Source organism: Falco naumanni, chromosome 1 (assembly GCF_017639655.2).
Source record: "Falco naumanni isolate bFalNau1 chromosome 1, bFalNau1.pat, whole genome shotgun sequence".
NCBI lineage: Eukaryota > Metazoa > Chordata > Aves > Falconiformes > Falconidae > Falco > Falco naumanni.
The window spans coordinates 107595805-107621312 of record NC_054054.1 but is presented as its reverse complement, the minus strand read 5'-3'; the positions used below and the strand labels follow the sequence as shown (position 1 = coordinate 107621312).

Genomic DNA, 25508 nt, shown 5'->3' with positions numbered 1-25508 from the left:
CCCACACTGCATTGCACACACCCTGCCACGCACAGCCATGCACATGCTGCAGTGCCCATGCCCTGCCTTGTATGCCTGTGCACAGGCTGCAGCGCACACACCCTGCCTTGCATGCCCACACCAACCCTGCAGCACACATGCCCTGCCTTGCACACCCTGCCTTGTACACCCATGCACATGCTGCATTGCACCCACCCTGCCTTGCACACCCACGCAAACCCTGCAGTGCACACGCCCTGTTTGCACACCCTGCCTTGCATGCCCATGCACACGCTGCATTCACCCACCCTGCCTTGCACACCCATGCAAACCCTGCAGCGCACACGCCCTGCCTTGCACACCCACACAACCCCCGCCTTGCACACCCCGCCTTGCACGCCCACGCTGCAGGGGACACGACGCGCCTTGCGCGCCCCCCCCCCCCCCCCCCCCGCGCTCCTGGCCGCGCGCACGCGCGTGCCCCATGTTCCCGCGCGCGTGCCCCATGTTCCCGCGCGCGCGCGGACAGGCGTCGCCCAACATGGCGGCGGCGCGGGACGCTCAGCCCCGCCCCCGGGGCGCGGCACCGACCTCCCCAAGATGGCGGCGGGCGGGGGTCGCGCCCGCGGCGGGCGGTGCGGCGCGGGGGCGGGGCGGGGCGGGGCGGGGCGGGGCGTGGCGGGCGGCGCGGGGGGCTGTGGGAGCGGGCGCGCGGTGGTGGCGGGCGCGCGGGGCACCATGGGCAACTGCCACACGGTGGGGCCCAACGAGGCGCTGGTGGTGTCAGGTACGGCCGGAGCCTCGCAGGGGCTGGGAGGGCCCTGTCAAGGTTGTGGGGGGGGTGTGTGGGGAATGTCCCTGAGGGAACTGGGGCGGGGGGGGGTCTTTTAGTGGTGAGCTCTGCTAGGAGGGGCCCCCGATGGGCCCTGGCTGTGAGGGGTCTATCAGGGGTTTGGGGGGTCCCTGTCACAGGATGTGGTGGTGGGGGGTGTCCCTGTCCTGAGGGGGCTGTGGGGCACTGGGGGGGCTCTGTGATGGTGGGGCCTGGGGGTGCTCTGGGGAGTGTCCCTGTCATGGAGGTGCACTGAGGGGGTCCCTGGTGGGGAATGGGAGACCCTGCCTTAGAGGGGGCGTGGGGGGTGTCTGGAGGTACCTGCTGCAGGGCCCCCTGTGATTTGGGGGTGGGGAATCCCCTGAAGGAGCACTGGGATGTTGTGGGGGGAGGCCTTTCCTTGAGGGGTCACTGGGGGGGATCCCTGCCACCAGGGAGCCTTGTGGCGTTGTTTGGGGGGTGTCCGGCTGTGGGTGGGCACTGGGGTGCTGGGGGTGCCCCTGCCAAGCGGGTGCCCAGGGGCAGTGGGCAGCTCCCTGCCGCATGGACCCCAGGGCTCTGAGGTGGGGTCCCTGCAGCGCAGGGGGCGGTGGGCGAGGCGGCGGTGCCCGCAGCACACCCCGGGCTGCTCTGTCAGATGATGTCAGGCAACGGCACTGGCGAGACTGCCGGGTTCTGGGCCACTGCCAGCAGCCTGTGCCTTGGCTTACCGAGAAGCCGTCCCGCTCCTGGGGGGGCAGGTTGGCTTTGCTGGGGATGGGGAGCTGGGTGTGAGCATCCTGCTGGGGCAGGGCACGGCGGGCCTGTCCCTGGGGTGCCCTTCTCATCCATCATATCCTCCTGTCACTTCGTCACTAGCGTGTCACCTCGCCTCTCAGTGGTGCTGGCACTGGGCGCGGTTGATGCCCATCAGATACGTGTGATGTTAGCAGGTGAGCTGGTTGCTTAGGTTAGCGTTAAATAAACCAACAGTGAAATCCCCTCTGTCTGATTCAACCTGTAGCTGCTTCAGTCCTCTGCTGAAGCTCCAGACTGCACTTTGGCATAGGCCCGGATGCATGCGGACAGGACTTAATTACTGTTAGGTGATGTAACAGCTTGCTGTAAGGGCTGGATATGTCGCTGTGTGTGACAGGCTGGGACCAAGTGTGAGGTAATAACCGGGTTAGATACAGATGTTGGTCGCTCTGTGTGTCCTCCGGCATGTTACATCCTTTCTGCCAACACTGGACTGGTTTTGTGGCAGGCGATGTGATGCTCAGACCTAAACTCACCTGGGAGAAAATGTGTGTGAATGTAAAGGGTGTGCTATGACCACCGCTCTGGCATGCAGGTGAAACTGAATTGTTATGCTTTTGGAGCCAAAGCCTCCAGTGGGCTGCGGTACTTGCTTCTGGCTGGTCTGTTACCAGTTCATCTGTCTTGGATAACAGATCTGTTACGGGAATTACTGAGGACTTGCCAGAAGCAGGCTGCAGTTTTGGAAACAAATATGCCTGCTGTGGCGGCTGCTTCTGAGGAGTGACAAAGCACACCCACCAGCTGCCTGGAGCAGCAGTGTTTCTTGCAGTTTTCCTGGTCTTCTGCATGTCTCTGCAGTTCCCAGCTGGGATCTAGAGCTGATGCTGCGCTTCCCTCCAAAGAGACTCCTCTCAAAATCGGCACTGCTTGGTAAAATGTCACATCCAGCAGGAGGAATTGGGAAGCTGTGCTCCAGGTGTGCCAGGATGCCCTTCAGTCTAAAAGCTTGGGTTTGCTTCTCTTCAGCTCTGAAGTTTACAAAACACAGCTTGCAGGATGAGCCAGCAGGGATTTGTGGCATCTGCTGGCAGTTCCAAGCGTTGTTTTCCCACAGCCGGGAGTTGTGAGCTGAGGACACTCCTCAATGTACAGCCACGTTCTGGGAAGGCAACGTAAATTACACCAGGCTCTGCGAATCAGAATTAGGTTCCGTGCTGCCACCAGACATAGTTTTACTCTGCTGCTGCCCAATGCTTGCTGATTCTTGAGAGCACCGGCTGCGAGCTCCTGGGGCAAGCTGAGAGGTTATGGGAGCTCTGCAGAGCCCCACAGCCCTGCAGTGCCCTCTGTGCTTACGTGTAGAGCAAATGCCAGGGCATTAGTGGGAGGCGTGTAACTACAAGCAGTTGTAGTTCCAGGAACTTGGCCATGTCTCTCTGGGGAAAAGCAGAGACAACCTTTGGGCCCAGCATTTACTTGCATGATATTACATTGAATTTGGGGAGAGAGGGGAAAGGGAAGAATAGACCAACAGCAAACAATATTAAAAGCAGGGGTTTGGCTTGCTGTCTTGAATTGTGATACAGCTGTTACTTGAAAGACTTCACTTTGTGGAAGGCACCTCCAAATCATGAAGCTAATGCAAGTTTTCTCTGTTGGTTGTAAATTTAGCCCGTGCATCTTGAAGGAAGTTTAGTCACGTGCCTCCCCCCAGTCTATGTTTTTTTTCTGAGGAGTGATCTTTCTTTTCATTTTCTTGTGAGACACTTGAGTTCCTCCTGTGCTCAAGGAGCAGTCAGCTTTGTCTTGGGAACATCTGTGTGTGCAGGAGCTTCACAGCCTTATTTGGGAATCTGCTTCCCAGGCATGGGTCAGCGCTCTGCTGGTGCTTGTGTCCTTCCCTCGTTGAGCAACACAGATCTTCTAAGAAACTGCACTGGGTTAGCCGATCCGCCCATGAAATGTGGAGTCCAGGCTTTTTAAGAATGTTTCACAAAGCCCAACAGAGGCAATGATGGTCTCTCCAAAATGTGGGTCTAACTGTGCTGGAGGGTAGCGGTGCTGGGAGCCTCCCAGTGAGGTTTGGTGCAAGTTCTGAGGAGGCTTTGCCAGGGAGCTGGCCTGTCACGGAGCTGCCTCCAAGTGCAGCTGGAGCCAGTCGAGTTTTCAGGGAGGTACACAAAGTACCTGTTCATCCTGATAGCTGAATGTTCTCACCAGCTAATAGGCTGTCTCAGGTGCGTGCTGCTGGGTTTGGGTTACAGTCTGGGTGAATGCAGCTTTTGTGGCTAAGGATCGATCTGCGAATTTTGAAATACAACACTGGAATAATTCTGCAGAGTCTCATAATGAGATGTAATTTATTATAGCTGTATTCTTCTTACAGTTATCATAACTCAAGAGTGTTGCCTTAATCTGCACAGTTGGGGCATTTTCCGTCTGGCTGTCGAGGGCTGCAGGGTCACACCACGCAGCAATGGTCCGGCAGCCAGAGGAGCTTTGAGGTGAGCACCTGGACATACGTGACAGAGGAAGGTTGGCACAGCCCACTGTGTTTCTGTGTCAGAGCAAACTGCTGTTTCAGCAAAAGTTCAGGGTGGGAAAAGAGGAAAAATAGTCAGGGGAGTTGCAGCCAAGTCAGCTGAGCTTTATTTCCTAGGAGAATACTGAAATAAATTGCTCCTAAATGCCTAGAAGACGACAACTACGTGTATTTGCTGAGTATGAGCTGTGTCTAGCTGATCTGCCTTCCCTCCCAGGTGAGTGAGCACTCTAGGGGATGAGGAGAAGCAGCAGATACTGCACACCTTGCCTTTGCTAAGGCTTGTTACACTGTTATGATTTCTCAGAAATCATTGTGAGATACGGTCCAGCCCAGATTCAGTTTACTTTAGTGCAGCACCCTTTGGGGCTCCTTGATCTCTGTCAAAGGGAGCTAGCAGTTAATTCCAGTTTTGTGTAACCATTTCCTGCTGCAGCCCAGCAGTCAGGGGTAGTTAACCCTTCTGGAGTAACTCTGAAGTCTCACATCCTGTTACTGCAACCCTCTTATTGCTGCAAGAAGAACTGGTTGTGATTTTCAACCAGTGTGACTATGCTGTTTTCATGGCAGTTCTGTAAGTTGAAAGCCTGAAATAAAGGCTTCTTGAGGGTCTGCAAGCCCTTCCTGTAAGAGACCTGCAGTCCACAGTGCAAGGAGGAACTGGTTTCTCAGATACTATAAAACTAATACAAAACTGCCTGGAAAACCATTGCCAGGGAACTTGACAGTGGCTCACTGTTCAGCTAAAAGGATTTATCAAGTAAGTTCCTTGTTTTGGCTTGCATAATGGAATCGAGAATGTGTTTATTGAGTTTGCAGACAGTACTGAGCTGCGAATGGATTTGAGAGCTTTGAAGAGCTGGATTAGCATAAAAACGAACTCAACAGATTGACCGAATGGTCTGGAAGAAATACGATGCAGTTCAGTAGGGAGAAACGCAGAGAGTTACACATAGGTGAGAACAGTCGATTACATGAAAATGGAATGAGAAAGTCCAGGCTGTGTCCTGCAGAAAGACAAGGTGAGCAGCAAGAGCCATCTGAGACCTAATGTTCGTGGTGGGGCTGATGGCATGGAGGTTGTCCCTCTGCTTCCAGCTACAGGCTGATGTGATGGTGGCTAGCTGCAATTCCAGTTCTTCAGCCTCAAAAGCAGTGTGAGTGTGTGGGAAGGAGCAGGCAGCTTCATCTGGGTTTTGCATGGGGTTTTGCCCCTTGTCTGCATTTGTGCTTCTGGAGCCAGAGTTCAAAACCGTTCCCCAGGGTTGTGGTCGAGGTATTCTACCTTTCACACCAGGCAAGCCATGCAGAAAACTTCTAGTGGCACTGATTGTCACCTGCCAGGTTTAATTGAGTGCTCCTGCAGAGTTAGGTCCTTCATTTTGGCTAGCCAAAAATCTTTCCCCGCGGTTGATTTCACGCTGCTCGTGATGCTCGGTGCTTGCAGTATCACAGCTTGTCTCAAGTCTGGTGCTCAATACAGCTATTCACCACTTGCACAAAAGGCAACTTATGCAGCTTCCCTGTGATATTTCCATTTCGGGAGGTAGTTCTTCAGCTTTATGCAGGTGGTGGGGCTCAAGGTTTCCCTTGTCAGGTGCTTGTTAAATCTCCAAGACTTGCAAATTACTCTTTGGAAAGCATAGCTGGAAGAGGAGGTGGACAGAATAGCCTCAGGGCTTTCCTTTTGGTTTCCAAGAGGAATTCTGGGGTAGTATCCCTGTGGTTTTGTTGTGTAACTTTGTTGTGGTTTGTCTTCTCCAAGTTTCTGCATGCAAGGTGAGTTAAGCTAAATGTGTGTTTTCAAACTCTAGCATTGATACTCATAGCTTAAACCAAGTAATTTTGATATAGATTATATCAAAAACAAGCTAGCCAGCATAATCTGCTTTCATCTGTTGCAGTGACTCTTGAAGGATTTTATGGATTCAATGCAAACCTTGCATCTTTTAAAATTAGTTTTTGCTAACCTTGTACCATTTCTGCATGTGGACAAAGCCTAATTTATATGCATAGCAGGGCCTAAGAACCAGACACCGACTTTAGTCTAGACCCTGCTTTATTACGTGGTTTTCTCTGTGTATACCTTTTCCTTTTTCTCCCCTCTCATTATGTCTTTTGTCAATAACTGTTTTCAATTATCAGTTTTTTCCTTGCCTTTCTGCACTCACTTTTTAGCACCCCATGACATTTCCCAGCATGGGGACGTTTCTCTAACAAACCCAGCTGCTGTCCAGCTGGACCGAGCTGTTTATTCCCAGCTTTGATGGTGGGTCCTCTGGGCAGAGGTGACTCCAGCACTAGATTGCCCTGGCTCAAGGTGTGAAGGTGGCAGCTCTCTCTGCGCAGGTGAAGGCAGCGGTGTCTGCCCTGTTCTTCACCCTGCGACAGTCTCGGGGAAGGAATATACTGAGCCATCGTAGCGGCCTGTTTACCGTGACCTGATTTCGGAACGTTCACCGCTTCCTGCCAGAATACAAACTCATTGCCTCGAGGTACCTTGGGAGAGCAAACAACACAGAGCTTGTTCACAACCTCAAATTGTCCCAGCTTTAATGTTTTGAGCCCTGTGTCCCCATAACTGTTTGGGCTTCGGTTCGTTCTTGCATGCCATCCATCGGGGCAGCAGCTTCCTGCATCTGCTGAGAGCTCCATTTATCTGCAAACTCCCAAGTGGTTAATCTCATTTCATTAAAAAAAAAACAAAAAAACCCAACAAACCAGCAAACAAAAACAGACAACGTGCTTTCTCCTGGCTCTGGGAATTCTTACTTGAACATGGGACCCCTTCGTTTGGGAAGAGGCCAAGCTGGATGGCAGCTTCCTGGCTATGAATCCTCCGTTTGTAGTGTGCCTGGCCGCTGTACACTGCCCCGGAAGAGGCACGGTGGATGTTTGTGGAAGCGATGGCCAAGTGACTGTGAGACCCGGGCTGCTAGAACAGTGGGCGTATTATAGTTGGAAAAGGCAATTTCTCTGCCAAATCGCATTGTGCAAGAGGGTTTATTCTTTAGCCTTGCAAAGATTTCGCTTTGTTGGTTCTTTTTTCGCTTGCTCTCTCAGACTTGGGAAAGCGGCTGCAGGACTGCAATGGAAAATGAGCGTTCAGCTCATTTGACCCACGTTACTAGGATGGAGCTCTGATGTGCTTAGACGTCCAGCTTGCATGAAAGCAACCAGCTGGCATCCTGCTCCTGTTTTACATGTTAGCTTTCCCTGTTTTTCTTATGCTTTGAACACTTCTGGACATATAATCTAGCTTAGTAAGCTCTGCTGTGCAGCAATGCTGTGTAGCACTGGGAAGTAAACTTGGGGCTCACTCTGGGTGCAATACTAAATAAGGTATTTCCTGCAGAAGAAAAGAAACATCTTTGTGGAGAGGCATGTTCCTGTAACAACAGTGGGTTTAGGGTGCAGAGTTTACGCAGAACATTATTATGAAGCGATTGCCAGAAGTTTGGTAAAGACCGCGCAGACACTGTGAAATAAAACGGCTTTCCGTGTGGAGCTGCCTTTCCTGACTGCCAGGAACACGTCCCTTCCTGTTCTTGGAAAACAAGGGCCTGGCTAAAAGGTTGAGCTAACCAGGCTGACGTCCTCCAAGAAGCATTAAAAGGCATTGTGGTTAATATGCTGCAGGATATTGGATCATCAGTCTCTGTAACTCCTAGCCTTCCAGCTACAGGAAAAAGCTATCCAGCGGCCATCTCGGAGGTGACGGGAGAATATTCCCCTACGCTGTGGAGCACAGGAGACCTGAAAAAAGTGTGTAGATCCCTCTCCAATTTGTGTTAACTTCCCCCAGAAATTGGAGGGTGAAAAACTGTAGATGCGGCTGATCTGCTGCTTTATCAGCCATTATGTGGAAGCCGGTGAGGCAGGCTCTTTAGCTGATAGCGGAAGGTGGTGAAACACTTGAGGGTGGGGAGGAGGATGTGGAGGATAAGAGTTCCCCCTCCTGCAGGCACGCTGGCCTGGATGTGTGCTGGCTTTACTTCTTCATTTTGACCTACTGCAACAAACTTAATAATCATTGTCTCTCTTGAAAGGGCTGTCTTGTGTGGCTGCAGTCTGCTGGCTTCATAGTTCTCCTTTTCCCCTCCCACAATGCGAAGCTCCCACAGCGTTGCAGCCACACTGTTTTCCCTGCTCTTCCTCTGCACTGGCTCCATCACGCCTGTGTAGATAAGTCCCGCAGGGCTGAAACTGTCTGTTGCTCTGTTGGTACAGTGTTTGCCTGGCTGAGGCCCTTGAGGGCTGCTGTATGAAGTGATTATGGGTAACAGACTAGGGAGGGACTGCTGGCTTGATCTGCCTGAGAGACGGCAGCTCGCAGCCCTGCTCCGAGCCAGGGAGCTGCAGAGCTCCTCCCTTGCCAGGCATGAAACCTAGGGCTGGTCGCTGGCAGGGCGCTCTCTTGAAAGGTAGCAGGCATCTTATTCCTTGAATCAAAGATCTGGAAATCCAGACAGCATCGTCTGACCTCAGTGGGGTCAAATCTTAAATTGTCAGCGTCCTGGATGCTGCCTGAATTCTGGGCACAGCCAGCTCTGCGGTCGACCAGCAAAGCCTCATGTGCTGTAGTACTTGCATGAGCCAGAACTAGGAGATATTTTTGGGGAGCTCAAGGGAACTTGAGGGTTCTTCCCTCCTCAAATGCTGACCTGCTAGCTTTTTGTTGGGTTTAAGGGTGGTTTGCAGTGTGGGGTGAGGGAAAGGAGATGGATTTCTTACATAGCTTTCCACGACAGAGCTGGTGTGTCATAGTTAAAGATACTGAAGCATGTACTTACAATTCTGGTTGCTGTAAGTGCTTAAACTGCTTAACAAAACTAAAATAAAACCCTGGTTTGAAATACAGTCTCTTTCTGTGTGTTACTCTTTGTCATACCGAATTATTACAAATACTATTTTCCAATTTTATAAGACAATACTAAAGAAAGGTTGCCTTTGGAAAATTGCCATGTGAAGCCCATGGAGGTAAGGAAGAGCGCTGGGTTTCACAGTGGCCAGCTGCGTTATGGCCGACCAAAGGCTGTTCAAGGGCTGCTGTGGATCTTGGAAAGAGTTTTCTGTGTTCATTATTTATCAGATACTGCAGGCATGCTTGGATTGTTCTGGGTCATGCTGCAGAGCTTGGCTTGGTCGCACTCATTGCTGTAATGCGGCCAAGCCGAGGTGCTTCCCTTGCTCCGAGGGGCTGTGGGAATTGATGATCCCCCAGGATTCCCTTTCCTCAGCACCCAGAGGCTGGGCAGGCTTATTAGGAAGTTGTTCTGCTCACAACTCAGTCTGGGTGCAGGTTTTTCCTTGTCTGAGAGCAATGTGCTGATGTGTAATCCCTACATCTCTCTGCTTTTTGCTGTGCTGCAGGTGGCTGTTGTGGCTCTGATGTAAAGCAGTATGTATACGGAGGCTGGGCCTGGGCTTGGTGGTGCATTACTGACACCCAAAGGTAAGGAGACCCCTGTTGTTTGTGGTTTTGGAGTAGGAATTAGGCAAAGCCATCCCAGTGGGGCTCTCAGCAGTATCTTTAGGAATGTGGGACTGGGCACTGCGTATGAAACCATGGATGAGCATCAGCCCAGCCCTCTGCCTGTGAGCAGCTCCTGGTCCTTCGTGGGAAGGCTGCCCTGCATACAGGGCTGTAAATAGCTGGAAGGAGCGATATGTGCCCTGTGTGGTGCCTTGAAGCATGGGGCATGTAGGGTCACTCACAACTGCACAGCTTCTGGCCATCCTCTGCTTTGAGTGGTGGAGGCTGAGCTTGTCCGGGGCTATGCAGGAGGTAATCCTGTCATTTTAGGCTTACCTGACAGTAAATGATGATGCACAAAACAAAACCGCAGGATGGGGGAGTTCTGTGCTGTTTGCGTGGGGACAGTTGTGCAAAAGACAGAAAAGAAACCCCATGCTTTCAGCTGAAGTACTTTTCAAATGGCCTCTCTGTCCACACCTCTCCTCAAACCCAAGGCAATCAGATATACTTTTTTCATTCTTTATTTTTTTCCTTTTTCATTGTTTTTTATTTATGTAACACCCAACAAGCTGAGAGAGCCGTAGCCTGGGTGGTCAGTGTGTTTCTTCCTGTGCTGGTGCAGTGAGTGTTGAGGAAGGCAAGAGCCCTGCTCTGCTCCGCTGCTGCCTTTGCAGCGCTCTAAAGCTACGAGGCTCTCGCAGAGGTGCTGGGCAGCAGGGCTGCCTCATCCATGAGTTCATAAGAGGAGCTGAGTTCTGCCCAGTATGGCCCAAACCCTCACCCAGTAACAAACATGTTTGTGGCATGCAGTGGGCCAGCGCCCTCTCCTGCTGCTCGAGTCTCTCTTTCTAAAGATAAGCTGACTGCTGTCACCTTGGGAGCAGACTGTGTTCCTATTTAAAACCGCGGGATTTCCTCTCTCTCTCCCTTTCCTTAGTTGTGGATTTTGCTTGCTGCTTCTCACTGTGCTGGTCTCTGAACTAACATGCTGTGATAGTGCTGCTGTCCTGCTAACATGGCTTTTCATCTTTAGGATCTGTGGAAGTGTTAACTCTCTCCCAGCACCTCCCTTATACTCACCGATGCAGGTTCCTCCATCTGTGTAAAAAATAACAGGGAAAAGGATAAAGATGTGACTCTTGGGTTTTTGCACTAAGCGATGGCCAGAGGTTGTAGTTAACCCTTACTGCTTGATCTTGCCACTTCTTTTCCCTGTTCACGTGTTGCCACCAGCGGACAAAGTGAGCATGTTGCTGCCCTCACTACAGATGATACACTGCTGTAGCTGCTGTTTGCCTGGGGGCCAGGCAGCTTGCCTTGTTTGAAGGGGTCCTGGCTGCTGCTGGCAACTGACTCACCACAGCTCTCGGGTCCTCTCCCAGGTGGCTGGTACTCAGGATTGCTACGAGAGCCTACTGTAGTGCTCCAGGTGCATGAAGAGGTCTCAGCTAACACATACTGCTTTAACTCGGGCTCTCCAGTGATGCTCGTACGAGATGGGAGGGGAAGGAAAGGCCTGGCTTGTGGGCTCAGTGCTTAAGGACTGCATTTGATCCAGACAAGCTTCATTCATTAATTTTTGTGAGGCATCTCGTTGGGAGAACTGTTGATTTGAACCAATGGTTTCTGCTGCTCCTCTTGTGTCCAAAGCCCAGAGAACAGTGCAGGACCTTGACCTGCCGTGTGCAGGAGATAACAGATGTATTTGGGAGGCTGACTTATTAAATTAAGCAAAAGCTGAGCCCAGGGCCAAGAACTGCTTGCCAGGAATGAGTTGTCATATGATAGAGGTGTGTGCATTATTTAGCAAATGGGGCTCTTGACAGGAATGCCAGCAGCCAAACAGATCTTTTACTTTAAAATCTATACCCCTGCTTCATGCCATGGGATACAGGGCTTAATTCTCCTTTTGAAAACAGAGCCTTTCCCAAATACCGTAAGCAATGCCCCAGATGGAGCTCACTGCATTAACATGAAGAGTGAGGCAGATTTCCTCCTCTGAAATTAGGACATCTTTTCTGGAACTGCCAGTGCTGAAAGTGAGAGAGACAGCAGCGATTGTGTTCCTGTCGGCGGCATCCCGCCAGGTAGCACTAACCTGGGAACAAAAGGAACAGTTAGAGCTGGCAGGGTGCTGGGCTCTTATCCTGCTGCAACCTTGAGGATTGGGAAGAAAAAAGAAAAAAAAAAATCCTGTCCCTGATTAAAGGTCAGAAATAAAAGCAATGAGAGAGGCAGCATGGTCTTACATGCCTCCAGGGGAGCCAAGTGGTATTATTCAGCTTCTCAGGACAGCACTTGGAAGCACCTTTCTCTCATCAATGCCTTAGCCAGGGGTGGGTAGCCCTGGTATTTTAATTTTTCTGGCCCTTCTTAAATGTTGGTATAGAAGTAGCTAGATTATTACAAAAAGGAATTTTCTGTGTGTGAAGATTAGTCCAACAGAGAATGCCAGCTGACTCCAGGGTGGCAGTCCAGGTGGGATACCTGGTTCAGTTTCATCTGTGGTGACTTAAGGGATGCAGGGTGGAGACAAGCCCCCAGCCTGTTTATCCTCATTAAAAGAAGCAGCGAGACGCTGTACGCTCCCCGCTGTGACTAGGGAAGCTGCTCTGGCCCAGCGTTACGGAGCCCGGGGTGCAGGCAGAGGAAGGCAGGCACACTGAAGAGGGAAAAGGCAAAACCTGAAAGTCTTGTCTGTCCTTTCCAAAGAGTGTCTTACTCTCTGATAACTGCTTTGTGTATTTGCTGTCCTACCCTTATTCCTTGCTGCTCAGACTGTCTTTGGAGGTTATGACCATCCTCTGTCGCTGTGAGAATATTGAGACGTCGGAGGGGGTCCCACTGTACGTAACAGGGGTTGCACAGGTAATAATCCACCAGCTTCCTAACATTGTGTCTAACCTTTTATCCCTCTGTTTTGAGCAGCAGCAACAGCAGCAGCAGCAGGATAACATAAAAATTAATGGTTTTCTAATGGGACAGTTGAAATCTCAATAGCCTCTTCTCCTTTCCCTTCCCCGGCACTTGCCCTGGGGTGCACTCCACAGTTTATAGGTAATGTAGACAGATGCATACTTGGCAAATTCCAGATTCAGCATTGCTGTACTGGCTCCTTCTGATAACGCTGCAGACATTTGCTCCAACTGTAACCCTTTCCTTGACAGCACTGTTTCCATTGTGTGCTTGGTGGAGAGCAGAAGGGCCATCGCCTTTTGTGTGGAGCCACAAGCAGGCCAGATTGGGTTCTGAGCAGGATTTGGGGCAGGTGGGAAGGCAGATTTTGTGCCGCTTCAAAAGAAAACCTGTACACGTGGGGAAATTGCAACTCTACCTGGCTCTGCCATTTTGCATATGGGTTTCCACTCAGCCCTTCTTCCTCCACATAGAGACAGGGCCTGTTTTGGACTTTGTCACATTTGAAAGTACAGCATAGAGACCTTGGATGAGTTGCAACACACAGAGTTAGTGTTTGCACTGTGAGCACTTAGGAACCAGTGTGGCAGTAATAACCAAACATCCCTGTGACTTCCTGGCTAAGAAGTAGCACGGTATTGAAATTAAATTCAAATTATAGATTAGGTCTTCAGAAGGCTAAAATCCTGCACTAGCTGATTAAAGCTGTGAACGCATATGGCAAAAAATGCCTGTGCGCATCCTGGACAGTGGGATCTGTTCTATCAGCTCCCAGTTTGCATGCCAGTTTAATTAGGACAGTGGCCAAGGCAGGCATGAGCTTGCAGAGATATGTTTCAGCACTTCCAGCCAATCCTGGAGCTACTTGGTGTACATGCAGCAGCCCAGTGCAGCCTCTTCATGGTTCAGATGTTTGACCTAATGTTCACTGACACAAGCTGTCTGCCCTGTGGCTCCCTCTCCTGACTCCCAGTGCCTTCCCAGCTTGTTATGACTGACACGAGAGCCAGGCTTTTCTTCCTGAAGCAGAACCTGCCATGGCCAGGCATGTCTCTTGTTTTACCAAATCATGACCTGCAAGTTGCCGGGTCTGGCCAAAGTACCTGGAGCCCAGGAGAAAGTTTTGGAGCTGCAGGATCTGTTCTTGGGTGCCTGATACTACACGAGCACGGCCCTAAAGAGCTGGAGACTCACTTCTATCTGCCTTTGGGTCATGGGACACAGGAAAAATAGAGGGAGAGGTGAACCAGATCAGGGGGTAGGTCTGTGTTAACGCTAACCCAGTGAGGGCAAAGGCACGGCTGCTTCTTGCAGCGTGAGCACTAGGTTCTGCCAAGCACCAGGGCTCCTGCTGCCATGGCAGTGCGGGGTGGGCAGGAGCATCACGGGTCCATGCTGTGCTTTTAAACCAGTGACACCAGTCAGCAAGAGCACACGCTGCCCCAGCGTTGGGCAGCATGGCACAGCAAGCCTCTGACAGAGGGCCGTTTGGGGTCCTCAAGCTGCTAGCTTCTGGCCACCCCATGAGCCCAGCAGAAGGGAAAGGGTCACAATACCATTTCCAGTCTGGTTCCCAGCCTTTCTCTGCTGATAAATTGCCTTTAAGCGTTATCTGAAAATCTGTTTCTTGGCCAAAGTGACTTGTCTGTCTCCAGTCACGGATGTAGTCCCTCGGCTGCATTCTGCACCTGTCTTACATTACCTGTCTTACATGAGTGCGGCAGGTAGCCCCCCGGGGCAGGAGATGCAAAGGGAAGAGCTGAGTGTGTGTTACCTGGAAACGTGCAAATATTTTGCGTTTTTTGGCAGGATTTCCCTAGAGATAATGACGTTACAACCCAGGTGTGAGGACGTAGAGACGGCGGAGGGGGTAGCTTTAACTGTCACAGGTGTGGCACAGGTACAGTAACTCCAAAACATCATTTCAGGAATGCATGTCTCTAACTTCCATCTGGTTTTTCCCCTTAAGAGGTTACTGTTGTCTAGAAACAGAAGCCAACTGCTCTGAAACAAATTCTTGTGCAAAACCACACTGTCCTTGTTGGTTAAAACACACTACAGCATGTCCCATGTTGTGAAGGCAGTTGTGACCTCTCCTCCTCTCCTTCAAATCATTCCTCTTTTTCTGGTGTCTCATTTGTCCACGTGGCAAATGAGGTGTGTGTGGGTGACTTGATCTGTTTGTGGAACACTGACGTACGGCGGTGCCCTTGGAGCTATGTGTGATCCTGCAGGACTGAGCCATTCACTCCTGAGATGGTATCGAGCATTATGTTGCTTTGGATTATTATTATTAGCATGTGGACCTTGTAATTCTTCACGGTGAGTTAAAGCTTAAAGAAAGAACTTAGTCCCTCCAGGCACTAAAATTTGTCTGTAAAATCCCTGGTGTGAATTGAATTTTGATTCTCTCAAGCCTTCTTCATACGTGAAAACCAGCTCTTGCTGCTTGTGGGAGCACGCTGAAACACCTGCATTTCTTAGCCTCTGAGATCTGCTGCCTTGATACAGAATCTATCCTTGTGACCGGGTCCTGCCTTAGGGAGTATGCTGGGAGGAAAATGTTGTTAGCTTTTGATAGAATTTGACTCCCCAAATAGGCAGCTGGATGCTTTGATTGAAAATTGCTCCTGACAGCTCGTTCTGGGTGTGTAAAACCAAGACGGTGGTTCTCAGTTCACACAAGGCTGTGGTCACCACGTGTCCAAGGCATGTCCAGGTCTGTTGTTGCAGGAGAAGTGACTGCCACATTCCCTGCGGTGAGCAGTGGAGCCAAGGGGAGCTGCTGAGTGATGCAGTGATGTGACCAAAATCCCACATGCGTCAAAAGGCTCCCCCCAGGGAAGAGCACTGTGGCTGCTGCCGCCCTTTTAAGACCAAGCGCTTAACAGAGTTCAGCCAGTGCTTTCCAGAGCAGTGCATTCCTCCCTAGGTTCATCAATCTGCTCTAAACTGACGTTGCAGAGGAGCTGTGTGCTGTGTCTCTGCGTAAGTGAGAATATGAATTCAGCTAGGAGTGGTTTCTGGATTGTCACACGTGGCAGAAGGGCTGGGCACGACCATGACTCAACAGAGGGTAATCCATCACCCTGCCACTGTTGGGGAATGGGGCTTTGTGCAGGAGCACCAGCACAGGAGCCAGTGTTTTGGGCTCATCCTGGCACTAATGATGTGAACCAGCACCCTTACTTTCAATTTTTAACTTCTTTATTATCCATTTAGCTGCTAATGTGTCACATAACCACAGTGGGCTTTGTGTGGGTGGCAAAATGCATTCACCCATGTCTCCCCTCACACGCATTTCATAAATCTGTAGGCTTTTCCTTTTGTATTTGGAAAAAGTATTTCTGTGAAGCCAGTGTTCCTTTTTAACCTAGTAGTGGGACATCCTTTCATTGCCTGTGAAATGGTCTAAGCTGGGCGGCGCATGGTAGCAGAAGGCTGGATCACCGGGTGCCTTGACTTAAAAATGCAGCTCCCATTTAATCTCATTCATGTTATTCTCTCTTCTCACTGTTTGTTTTTCCCCACTGTCAATTAATTTTAAAGACCTAGGCTTGTGAGATGCAAGGAATCGCCGTGCAGAAAGCAGGCTTGAGGCAGTTTGAGATGCGCATGGCAGAGGTTACCTTAATTTTGCAGGATTTGGGGGAATTTTGCAGAAATTTGCAAACATTTTTCTTTTAAGAGGTTGTGCAAAAAAGGAAAAAAAAGCAAGCAAATTATTACTAGAGAAACATCTTTTTAAATGTTTGCTGTAATGATAGAAGTGCTCCATATGCATAAGGGTGCTGTTCTTTTCTTGAAGAGGCATGTAATGAGTACTCACCAGTAACCTCCTGTCTGTATTGGCTGTACATGCAGCACCCTGTGTCCAGGGTGCACTGGGGTGCTGCTGCCTTCGGCCACGCTGGGCTTTATATCCTTATATTCATCCGTACCATTTTTCTGAGCCTCAAGCTAATTGGATTGTCTCTGCTCACCCCTCGCTGTGATTGCAGCTGGCTGGTGCTGGGTGCGGCAGTATCGATCCTCCAGACGGGATTGTTTTGTGGAGGCTCTCTGATTCCCTGCCAGCTAAACTGCCTCTCTGATGGGAATGACATTTGAAGAAGCACCAAGAGTCGCAGTGCCCTGTCTGAAATACTGGAAGCAGGCTGAGCGCAAATTGCTCAACTCTTCTTTTGTTTAGTGCAACCTTTGCTTGGTAGGTTGACCTGTGTATTCAGCCAGGCTTGTTCCAGCTGTCCAGGCTTTACCAGCGCAGGCAGGCTGCCGGCTGGCTTTATTGACAGAGGCTGAGTTGTTCCTTGCTCCTGGGAAGTACTGCGGAGATTCTCTTACTGAACATCCTGCTCCATGCTCTGACTGTCCTCTCTGTAGCTTCCAAAGGGTGGGGATTGTTTAGAGAGGTGGAATTGCTGGCAGATGCGCACCATCAACGTTGCTGCTGAGTCTAAATGGTTTTGGTATTTGCAAAAACCTCCCATTGGGTGCGGGATGAGCCTTGCGCAGGGCCCAGGCTCCCGGGTGCAGCTCCATAAGCAGCTCTCCCAACTCCCTCTTGTGTAGAATGTGCACACTGCTGGCCCGGGGGGCAGGGACCAGAAACCACTGTGGCCTGGCCCAGTAAGGAGCCCAGAGGTCTTGGGGAGAAAGAGGAGGATTGCAACGCTTGCCCGAGATTCAGTTTGGTGTTTTGAATGGGAGACCCAGCCTGAGAAGCAAAGGTTCTTTTTTTTGGCAAGTAAGCAAGTTGTAAAAAATTGCAAAAGCAAATCAGCTCAGGTTGATGTTTCTTCCTGTTCCTAGGGGTAGGCTTGTGGTGGCTGAGCCTTGGTCAGCTCGCCACATCTAACATGGTCCACCTCTGGTCCCCTTAGAAGGTGGTGGCTGGTCCCAGCTGTCCTGGCAGTGCTGGGGCCGGGTTCTGCTGTTCAGCTCTGCAGGTTTGGCTGCAGGATCATTTTGGACTTGCAAGCTGTCAGAGCAGACCTTCTCAAGAAACAGTTATGTTGCTTTTGCCAGCAGTTCAACCCTGAAGAGTGGTCTTGTAGGTGTCAGGATGAGGTCTATAGGCTGTGAACACATCAAGAGTATGTGTTGGGAGCCACGGAGGCCCCCTGTACAGCACCTGAAGCTTTGGAAGGCTCTGAGCCAGGGCTGTGCTGGCCTTGTAGGTAGAAGCAGGTCCAGCCAGGACCCTTGGGGCAGGATGCAGGGTGCCACCAGCATCTCGTGGGACAGGAGGCACTGCCCAGCCCAGATGTCTCCATGAGAGGGTGCTGTGGGACCCACTCAGCGCCCAGAGGTCCCAGCAGAGCTGCGTGGCTGGTGTGGCCCCGCTTCCTTCGCTGGTGCTGCCAGATGCAAATATGTCCCTGTGTCCAGGCTTTGCCTGAGCCCTCGGACTGGATTTGGCCACTAGGAGCTGTCACCTTGGTGGGTTGTAGCACCTCATAGCTGGGTTATACAGAGCTCCATGAGCACAAAGCTCCACTGCCTTACATACCCCACAGAGATTTTTAACCCACTTTGCCTTTAAAAGGCAGCCCCATGACCAGCAGGATCATCTGAAGATTATCTTCTGGCTGGATCTGGGGGAGTGCTTTTACGTCTGGCTCTGACTGTGGGAGGTGAAAGCAGTGCTGGGGCAGCTGTGTCCCACCCCTGGGGACTGTTACCAGACTGACCATGCGGAGCAGGACAACCAGGTCCTCGCCCTGGCACATTGGGGTCACTGCAAATTGCAGCTGGGAGCTCCCAGCCAGGAGCAGGACAAACCAGTGTGCTACAGCCATCTCGTCTCATCTCTCCTTGCAGGGAACACCAAATGGAGCCCCTGTTACCAGGCTGCTCCTTGGGCATGTCAGACTCTTCCTTGTTCTCTGCCTTTCCTGTGTCAGAAAAATTAATTCTAGTGAAGGAGGAGGAAGAGAAAGGTAACTAAATGGCTTTTTGCCAGGGGTAGTAATAAAAAGCCCTCTCCTCCTAAGTCCGTTACTGGTGCAGTGCCTGAACTGGTAGCAAGGGCTCTTTGGTAAGGTTTTCATCATGTGGGACTTGAAGGGTCAATCTCTGTCCCCTCATCACCCAGTGGCTGCCGACGCAGGACAGCTGGCTGCAGGGAGCACCTCTCCACGCTGAGCTGCAGTCAGGGTTTGGAGCAGTGTCTGCCCTGGACGCTGGCACTGCTGTGTGTGCCTGCAGCAGGGCTCTGCCCAGCAGCAGTGAGCAGGGGCTCGCTGCTTGGTCCCATGGCCTGGCTCAGCGTGGTGACAGCTCAGCATGGTCCCTTAGAGCATCGGTAGCACGGGTGCCTGGCAGCTTGGTGGTGGTACTGCTGCTTCTGCTGCTGCTGCTGCTCTTGGGTGCCTGTCCCTCTTTGCAGAGGCACCTTCAGCTCCTTTGGTTTTGTCTTCTGTCTTTAGGTGAAGATAATGACCGAGAAGGAGCTCCTGGCTGTGGCCTGTGAGCAATTCTTGGGGAAGAACGTGCAGGATGTGAAGAACGTGGTCCTTCAGACACTGGAGGGGCATCTGCGCTCCATCCTAGGTGCGGAGGGGCTCACACTCTTGAAGGCATCTTGAGTAGCTTTCTCCCTTCTCTGCTGGCTGGTCCCAGCAGTATTGCTGCCACCGCAGCAGCCACAACAGGCGCTTCCTCTGCTGACTGCAGAGGTGGCATCTTAGGTTGTTCCTCCCTTACAGCAGCTCCTGCCGCGTGGCTGGGTGTTGTGATAAATGAGTTTTCGGTGTCTGCAGTAAGAGATGTCTGAGCCCCCGTGGGTTACAGGTAGCTTGTGTGTGTGGTGGTTGTGCTTGTGAGGCGGAGATGGTGGTGCACGCTGCAGGGCCTGTGCAGAGGTTTACGCCCTTGTGCACAAACCAAGAGATTAGGGGCAATGAGGATGTTGCTGAGCTTAGACCCATGCCCTTTTGTGTTACTTGTTCCAAATAACAAAAAACAAGTTCCAAATACTGCCTTCCTTCCCTCTGCAGGTACCCTGACAGTGGAGCAGATCTACCAGGACAGGGATCAGTTTGCCAAGCTGGTGCGGGAAGTGGCAGCTCCTGACGTGGGTCGCATGGGTATTGAGATCCTGAGCTTCACCATCAAGGTATGCCCAGATGGAGGGCGTTGCGCTGTGGGGCAGCCGGCAGAGCTGTAGGAGCAGCACAGCAGGGCCTGGCACTGGCTCCTCTGCTGCAGCTGGCTGAAAGGCTCAGCTGAGAGCCTGCCCCAGCCCTCCAGAAGTTTCCATGGCAGCCGCCCACAGCATGTCCTGTATCCAGGCGGCTGGGCAAAGAGCACCTGGGTAGCTGCCTCTGTAAACATGGCTGGTGGAGAGAGCTCGCTGATAACCCAACCTCCAGGGAGCCGGAGGGAAGATGTCAGGAGAGCCTGCCTCTCCCTGTCATGCCTCGTTTTGTTTGGCAGCAGGCTGACATGGCTCGTTCTGACCGTGGCCTAACCCACAAGTGCTTGCTCTGAGCTTCAACAGAAAGGGAGCAAGAATAGAGTCACTCATTTGAAGTGGTTGTGACTTACCTTCCCCTCTCCAGGATGTCTATGATAAAGTGGATTACCTGAGCTCCCTGGGAAAGACTCAGACTGCAGCTGTCCGAAGGGATGCAGACATTGGTGTGGCAGAAGCAGAGCGAGATGCTGGCATTCGGGTGAGTCTGGAGATGTGCTGGGCTTCCCCAGGGCAGCCACTTTTGCTCCAGCTGCTCACCCTGGAGCTCTGCTCTCTGTTTCCTCTCTGCAGGAGGCAGAGTGCAAGAAAGAAATGCTGGATGTCAAGTTCTTGGCTGATACCAAAATAGCAGATTCCAAACGGGCTTTTGAATTGCAGAAAGCTGCATTCAGTGAAGAGGTCAACATTAAGGTGAGAGGTATTGGACAGCCTGCTGCTGTTCCCTGGCTGGATCGGGGTAGCAAGTCCTCTGGGGCTTGTCACCTTCCACCTCCTGCATGCGTGAGGAGAGCCAGAGGTGGAGAAACCCAGGTTTCTGTTGTCACAGGGTGAGCTCCTTGCAGCAGATTCCTGTCGTGTTTGCAACAGTTAGGTGGGACTAAGAGGAGAGAAAAGGGTGGGGAGGGTCATCCAAGCTGAACCTGGAGCTGGTTGGGCTCAAGTGCTGTGGAAAGAGCACACAGGGAAGGGCAGCAAGTGCAGCTCTGAGGGCTGAGATGTCACCCCTGGGCAGAGGTTTGGGAGCAGGAGCCACGTCTGCTTTCAGGACCTGATGCCTGTGCACAGGAGATCATGGCCAAGACTCTCCTCTCTTCTCTCCCTGTGCAGACTGCTGAGGCTCAGCTGGCCTATGAGCTCCAGAGCGCCCGGGAGCAGCAGAAGATCCGCCAGGAGGAAATCGAAATCGAGGTGGTGCAGCGCAAGAAGCAGATCGATGTGGAAGAGAAGGAAGTCATCCGGATGGAGAAGGAGCTGATAGCCACCGTGAAGCGGCCGGCGGAGGCTGAAGCCTACTGTATCCAGCAGATTGCTGAGGGCGAGAAGTGAGTGAGCTCGCTGAGCCCGGCTGCGTGCTGGGCTGCGGTGAGGTGGGAGCAAGGTGCAGCGGCTGCTGTGCTGAGACCTGGCTCGTGGGCTCTGCAGGGCAGGCATGTGGCTGACGGAGAGAGGGAAACAGTGCTGGGTACACAGCGGGGTTCTGGGCTGCTGGAGGGCTGGGTTTCCCTTTGCAGGGTGAAGCAAGTCCTCATGGCTCAGGCGGAGGCGGAAAAGATCCGCAAGATTGGAGAAGCAGAGGCTTTTGTGATTGAGGCCATCGGGATGGCGGAGGCGGAGAGGATGAAGCTGAAAGCTGAAGCGCTGCAGCAGTACGGAGAGGCTGCCCAGCTGGCTCTAGTGCTGGATGCGCTGCCTGAGGTGAGGAGGGAGCAGCTTTCCTCTGCTCCCGGCCAAGTGGTGGGGAGGTCCCAGGCTGGGCCAGGTCCCCTGGGGACACAGTGAAGCCCTACATGGTGTGCAGGGACCTTGCCCAGCAGGCTGGTGAGCAGCACCTTGACTCTGCTCATCCCTCCCTGCTTCCTCAGATCGCTGCCAAAGTTGCTGCTCCCCTCTCCAAAGTGGATGAGATCGTTATTCTCAGTGGAGAGAGCAACAACACAACGTCAGAGGTGAACCGTCTGCTGGCCGAGATCCCCGCCTCCGTGCGTGCCATCACTGGTGTGGATCTCACAAAGGTGAGCCGGTTACTGGCAGCTGGCAATTCCTGCAGCTCGTAGGGCACGGGGGCTTGCTGGAAAACTTTCTAACTCCTAGGGAGCCTTTCCTTCCCCAGCTCCCTGCCTCCCCCTCCTCCAGCCCTCAGAGCTTCTCTTTTCCCCTCCTACAGATTCCCCTGATCCAGAAAGCTACCGGGACCCAGGCATGAGGCTGGCCGACCCAAAGCTGGTGAAGATCACTCCCTGTTATGCACTCAGACATCAACTGCCTTCAACACGTGGGAATTCCTTTTATATCAAAGACAATCGGAGTTTCATTTTTAAGCTCTGGTGCCTTATTTTGTAGGGCCAGAAAGATGCATGTCCAATCAGCTGCTCTTTTATTACAAAGGGTGGGAGGGGATTTATTTTGTAATTATCTGTATATTGTATCAGGCCAGGGTTTGGATCCGATCCTCAGTTATGACTGGCAGCTTGTCTGGTGTTGCAGTCCCGGTGCCTTGCTGTTCTTTGTCCTCGGGTGGCCGCCCAGAGCAGAGGCTCGGCAGGACACGGAGCGTGGAGCTGTAGGAAGAGGACAGGCAGGACCTACCTCCCCTGGACTCCCTGCCCTGCCGCAGCCACCCTCCTGGCGCTGCCCAACCCCTGCCTTTGCCTGCAAGCTGTTGCTGTGGCTGGCTTTTCCCACCTCAGTGTCTTGCCCACAGGCAACTCAGTCCTGCCCAGGCTGGGCTTCCCAGAGGGGACAGGCACATCCCTGGGAGGGTGACAATCCGGCACTGCCAGTGGGTGCTGCCCCCTCCTGTGCTGCCTTCCCTTGGGGAAGTTTCCTCCCGGGATCTGGAGCCAGGAGAGCTCGGAGGGGGCTGATGGAGCCCAGCTGAGCCCTGCTGTAAGCCAGGCTTGGTGAGGTCCCACCACCAGGAATGCCAAAAAGCTGCGCTGTGCCAAAGCCACCCCATCCTCCAGGAGTGAGGTGGAGCCACTGAGCCTGCTGTCCCTTGAGCGCCCTGGTGTATGTCAACCCCCACGGCTACTCCAGGCGCAGGTCAGCGGGAGGCAGGGACCGGGCAGGGCGCTGCGGTGGGGACAGGCTCCTCCAGCATGGCCTGTGCAGCCGCCTGGGGACCATGCTCCTGGGGGGTGCCGCGGCCCCCGGGGGCTGGCAGGGGATACCCCGGCAGACAGTGCAGAAGCCCCTACCTCGCTCAGCCCCCCTCTCTTACGGCCAGTGGCTTTGCTGCCCTGAGTAACAATGTGAAAGTGGTTGTCCCCTGTGTGTGTCCCGTACTCCTCACAGTGCCACCAGGGCCTCGCGGTGGCCCTTGCCCCTTCCCCGCCTGCCTCACCGCCTGCGCTCTGTGTGGCTGGTGCAGACAAACCCATGCGTGAAGTCAGCCTGGCGGTGACCTGCGCGGGCACTGCAGGGTGCTGGGGGTCCCTCTGCCAGCTCAGTCACCTATGGCTCGGTGCCACCTGCCCCGTTGCCGTAGGGTGGGTGCAGGGACCTGGGTCCCCGTCTGCCCTCCTGGCAGTGCTCCGGTACCGGCTGGTCCCTTTGCCAGGAGTGACCCGCTGTGAGACTGGTGGCACTGCGTCCCCCTCCCTGCCACCAGGGTGGGGAGGACTGGCGTTATCAGCGCCCTGCTTGTGCTCACACCAGCGGCGCAGATCTGGCATTTGCTGGCGGGTGTGCCGGGCGAGGCACCCTATCTGCATGTGCGTGTGCATGCCTGCGACCCTGCGACCGCCACTGCTGTACGATAATAAAACCTTGTCACCACGTGCTTTGGCTCTCGACTTGTGCCTCCTGCACCCGCCTTCCCCTGCCGTGGCACCCCTGGGCACAGGGCAGTGCCAGAGCCGGTGCTTGACAGGCCATGGCGTTGACTGGCCGGGGGGTGCTGGCCTTGGAGCGGGCAGCATTCCCGCTGGGATGGGAGATCCCAGCTTGTGCAGCTCCTGGGAGCTCGCAGCCTCCCCCATGGTTGCCGTGTCCCTGGGGCTGCTCCTGGCCCACCCTCGCTCAGGGTAGAGCCTTGTCCTGGTCCCGCTCGGGTGAGGATGGAGCCAGGAGCCACCCAGGGTGGCTGGTGAGCGCCAGCTGCATTGCCCTCGTTGAAGCGGGGAGCTGGTCACTGTGGGGTGCCCCACCGGTGGCACCCTGGGGTTCAGAGCAGAGCTGGTGTGGGCCAAAGGCTCTGTCTGCAAGGCTGGTGGCAGCAGCTCGTGTGACCACCATGTCCCCTGCCCCACTGCCAGGTGTGTGCAGCCCGTGCCCTCACCCTGCCACCGGAGCCGTGTCCCAGCCCTGTGCACTGTCCTCTGCACTGGGGGACAGCAGGGTGGCTCTGGGGGTGCCATCCTGCTCGGGGTCAGCCGGCGAGCAGGAGCAGTGGCAACCAGCAGCAGGGCTCTTGGCTGCCCTCAGGACCCTCCATGTGCCCGCGGGGCTGGGCAGGGGTGCAGGCAGGACAAAGGGCCCTGTCCCACGTGCCCTGCGGCAGGGCAGCCCTGCTCCCAGGGGTCCCCTGCAGCACCTGGGTGTCCCCATACCAGCTCTGTGGTGGTGGCCTGGGGGACACTTGGGGTCCCTCTGCCCTGTGGGGTGCAGGGCTACAGGGCTGGGTTGCCCTCAGGCGCTGTGGGTGCTGAGTGGGCAGTGGGGCTGGCAGGATGGGGATAATCCCGTGGGGCTCACCTGGGGTGGGGGGACTCTTGGGGACACTTTGCCTGTGTCCCTGCTCTAGGTGCTGGGGTGCTTGTGCCACAGTTTGGGGAGCACTACAGGCCCCTCAGGACACCTCTGGGTCACAGCAGGGACCGCAGACAGGAGGGGACAGTCCCTTGCAGCCCCCAGGTCCCAGCATCCTCATGCCTGGGGACAGGCTGATGCCAGGGCTTGACCCTGTGCCACCTCCTACCAGGGCCTGGCCAGGCTGGGGGGGAGTGTGGGTGATATTGCCCCTGTTCCCGTCACCCAGAAGTGACAGTGGGTCTGGGGACACCTTGTGTGGCAGGGCAGGGTCCTAGATAGCCGGACACTGCTGCTTATCGGGCCCCCGCGCAGACGGTCCCGGTGGGGGGGTTATCAGCTCCCTGCAGGCGGTTTCCAGGAACACCAGAGTGTCCTGGCGCAAACAACTGGGCGCAATGGCACGGTGCTTGCTGCAGGATGTGGCCCTGTGGGCACAGACAGGCCCGGGGACATGCAGGGCTAGGGGACATGTATGACTGGGGTCATGCGCAGGCAGGTGACAGTCATGGTCAGGAGCTGCAGCCATCTGGGGACACGCGTGGTCAGGGGATAAGTATGGCCAAGGTCATGCGCAATGAGGTGACACAGTCCTCTTGGGGACACACATGGCCAGGGGGACATGTCCTTTGCAGACACACAGCAAGGAATACATCCCCCTGGGGGACACATCCCGCTGGGGGGGGGCACATACAGGCAGGGGACTTGGACTCCCAGAGGACATGTCCCTGCAGGCTGGGGGACACATCTTTTTTGGGGGGGACACACTGCTAGGGGACATATCCCTCAGGGGAGCACATATGGCCAGGGGACACAGTGCCCTGGAGGCCACCCACTTCAGGGGGACACAGGCTCCCTCCACCCACGTGCATGTGCCTCATTTGGGGGTGCCTATGCAAGGTGACCCCCTGCACCTACATGTCCCCCCACCATCCCCCTGGGCCCCATCTCTATGGGGCTGCCACCCTGCCATGTCCAAAGCTCCTGTCCAGCAACTGGGAACCAGTTTGCAATGGGTAGCTCCCAGTTTGGGGTCCCTTCATCTATGGGGGGGACCATACTGGAGACC

The 25508-nt window shown here is 53.8% G+C and overlaps 1 protein-coding gene across 7 annotated transcripts; it reads left to right on the top strand.

Moving 5' to 3' along the window:
• Positions 1-668: 668 nt before the first annotated feature.
• FLOT2 (flotillin 2) lies at positions 669-23471 on the top strand. Of its 7 annotated transcripts, none has more exons than XM_040616375.1 (11): positions 669-766; positions 9468-9549; positions 14299-14389; positions 18921-19044; positions 19491-19609; positions 20055-20168; positions 20261-20380; positions 20798-21012; positions 21202-21385; positions 21553-21702; positions 21855-23471. In XM_040616375.1, exons 1-11 carry the CDS (start codon positions 718-720, stop codon positions 21891-21893), a joined length of 1287 nt encoding a protein of 428 aa, XP_040472309.1. In that variant the 5' UTR covers positions 669-717; the 3' UTR covers positions 21894-23471. The 7 variants fall into 7 exon arrangements, with proteins under 7 accessions (XP_040472309.1, XP_040472303.1, XP_040472275.1 ...); XM_040616369.1 differs by lacking the exon at positions 14299-14389 and adding an exon at positions 12351-12441 and having other exon boundaries at positions 703-766; XM_040616341.1 differs by having other exon boundaries at positions 703-808.
• Positions 23472-25508: the final 2037 nt, after the last annotated feature.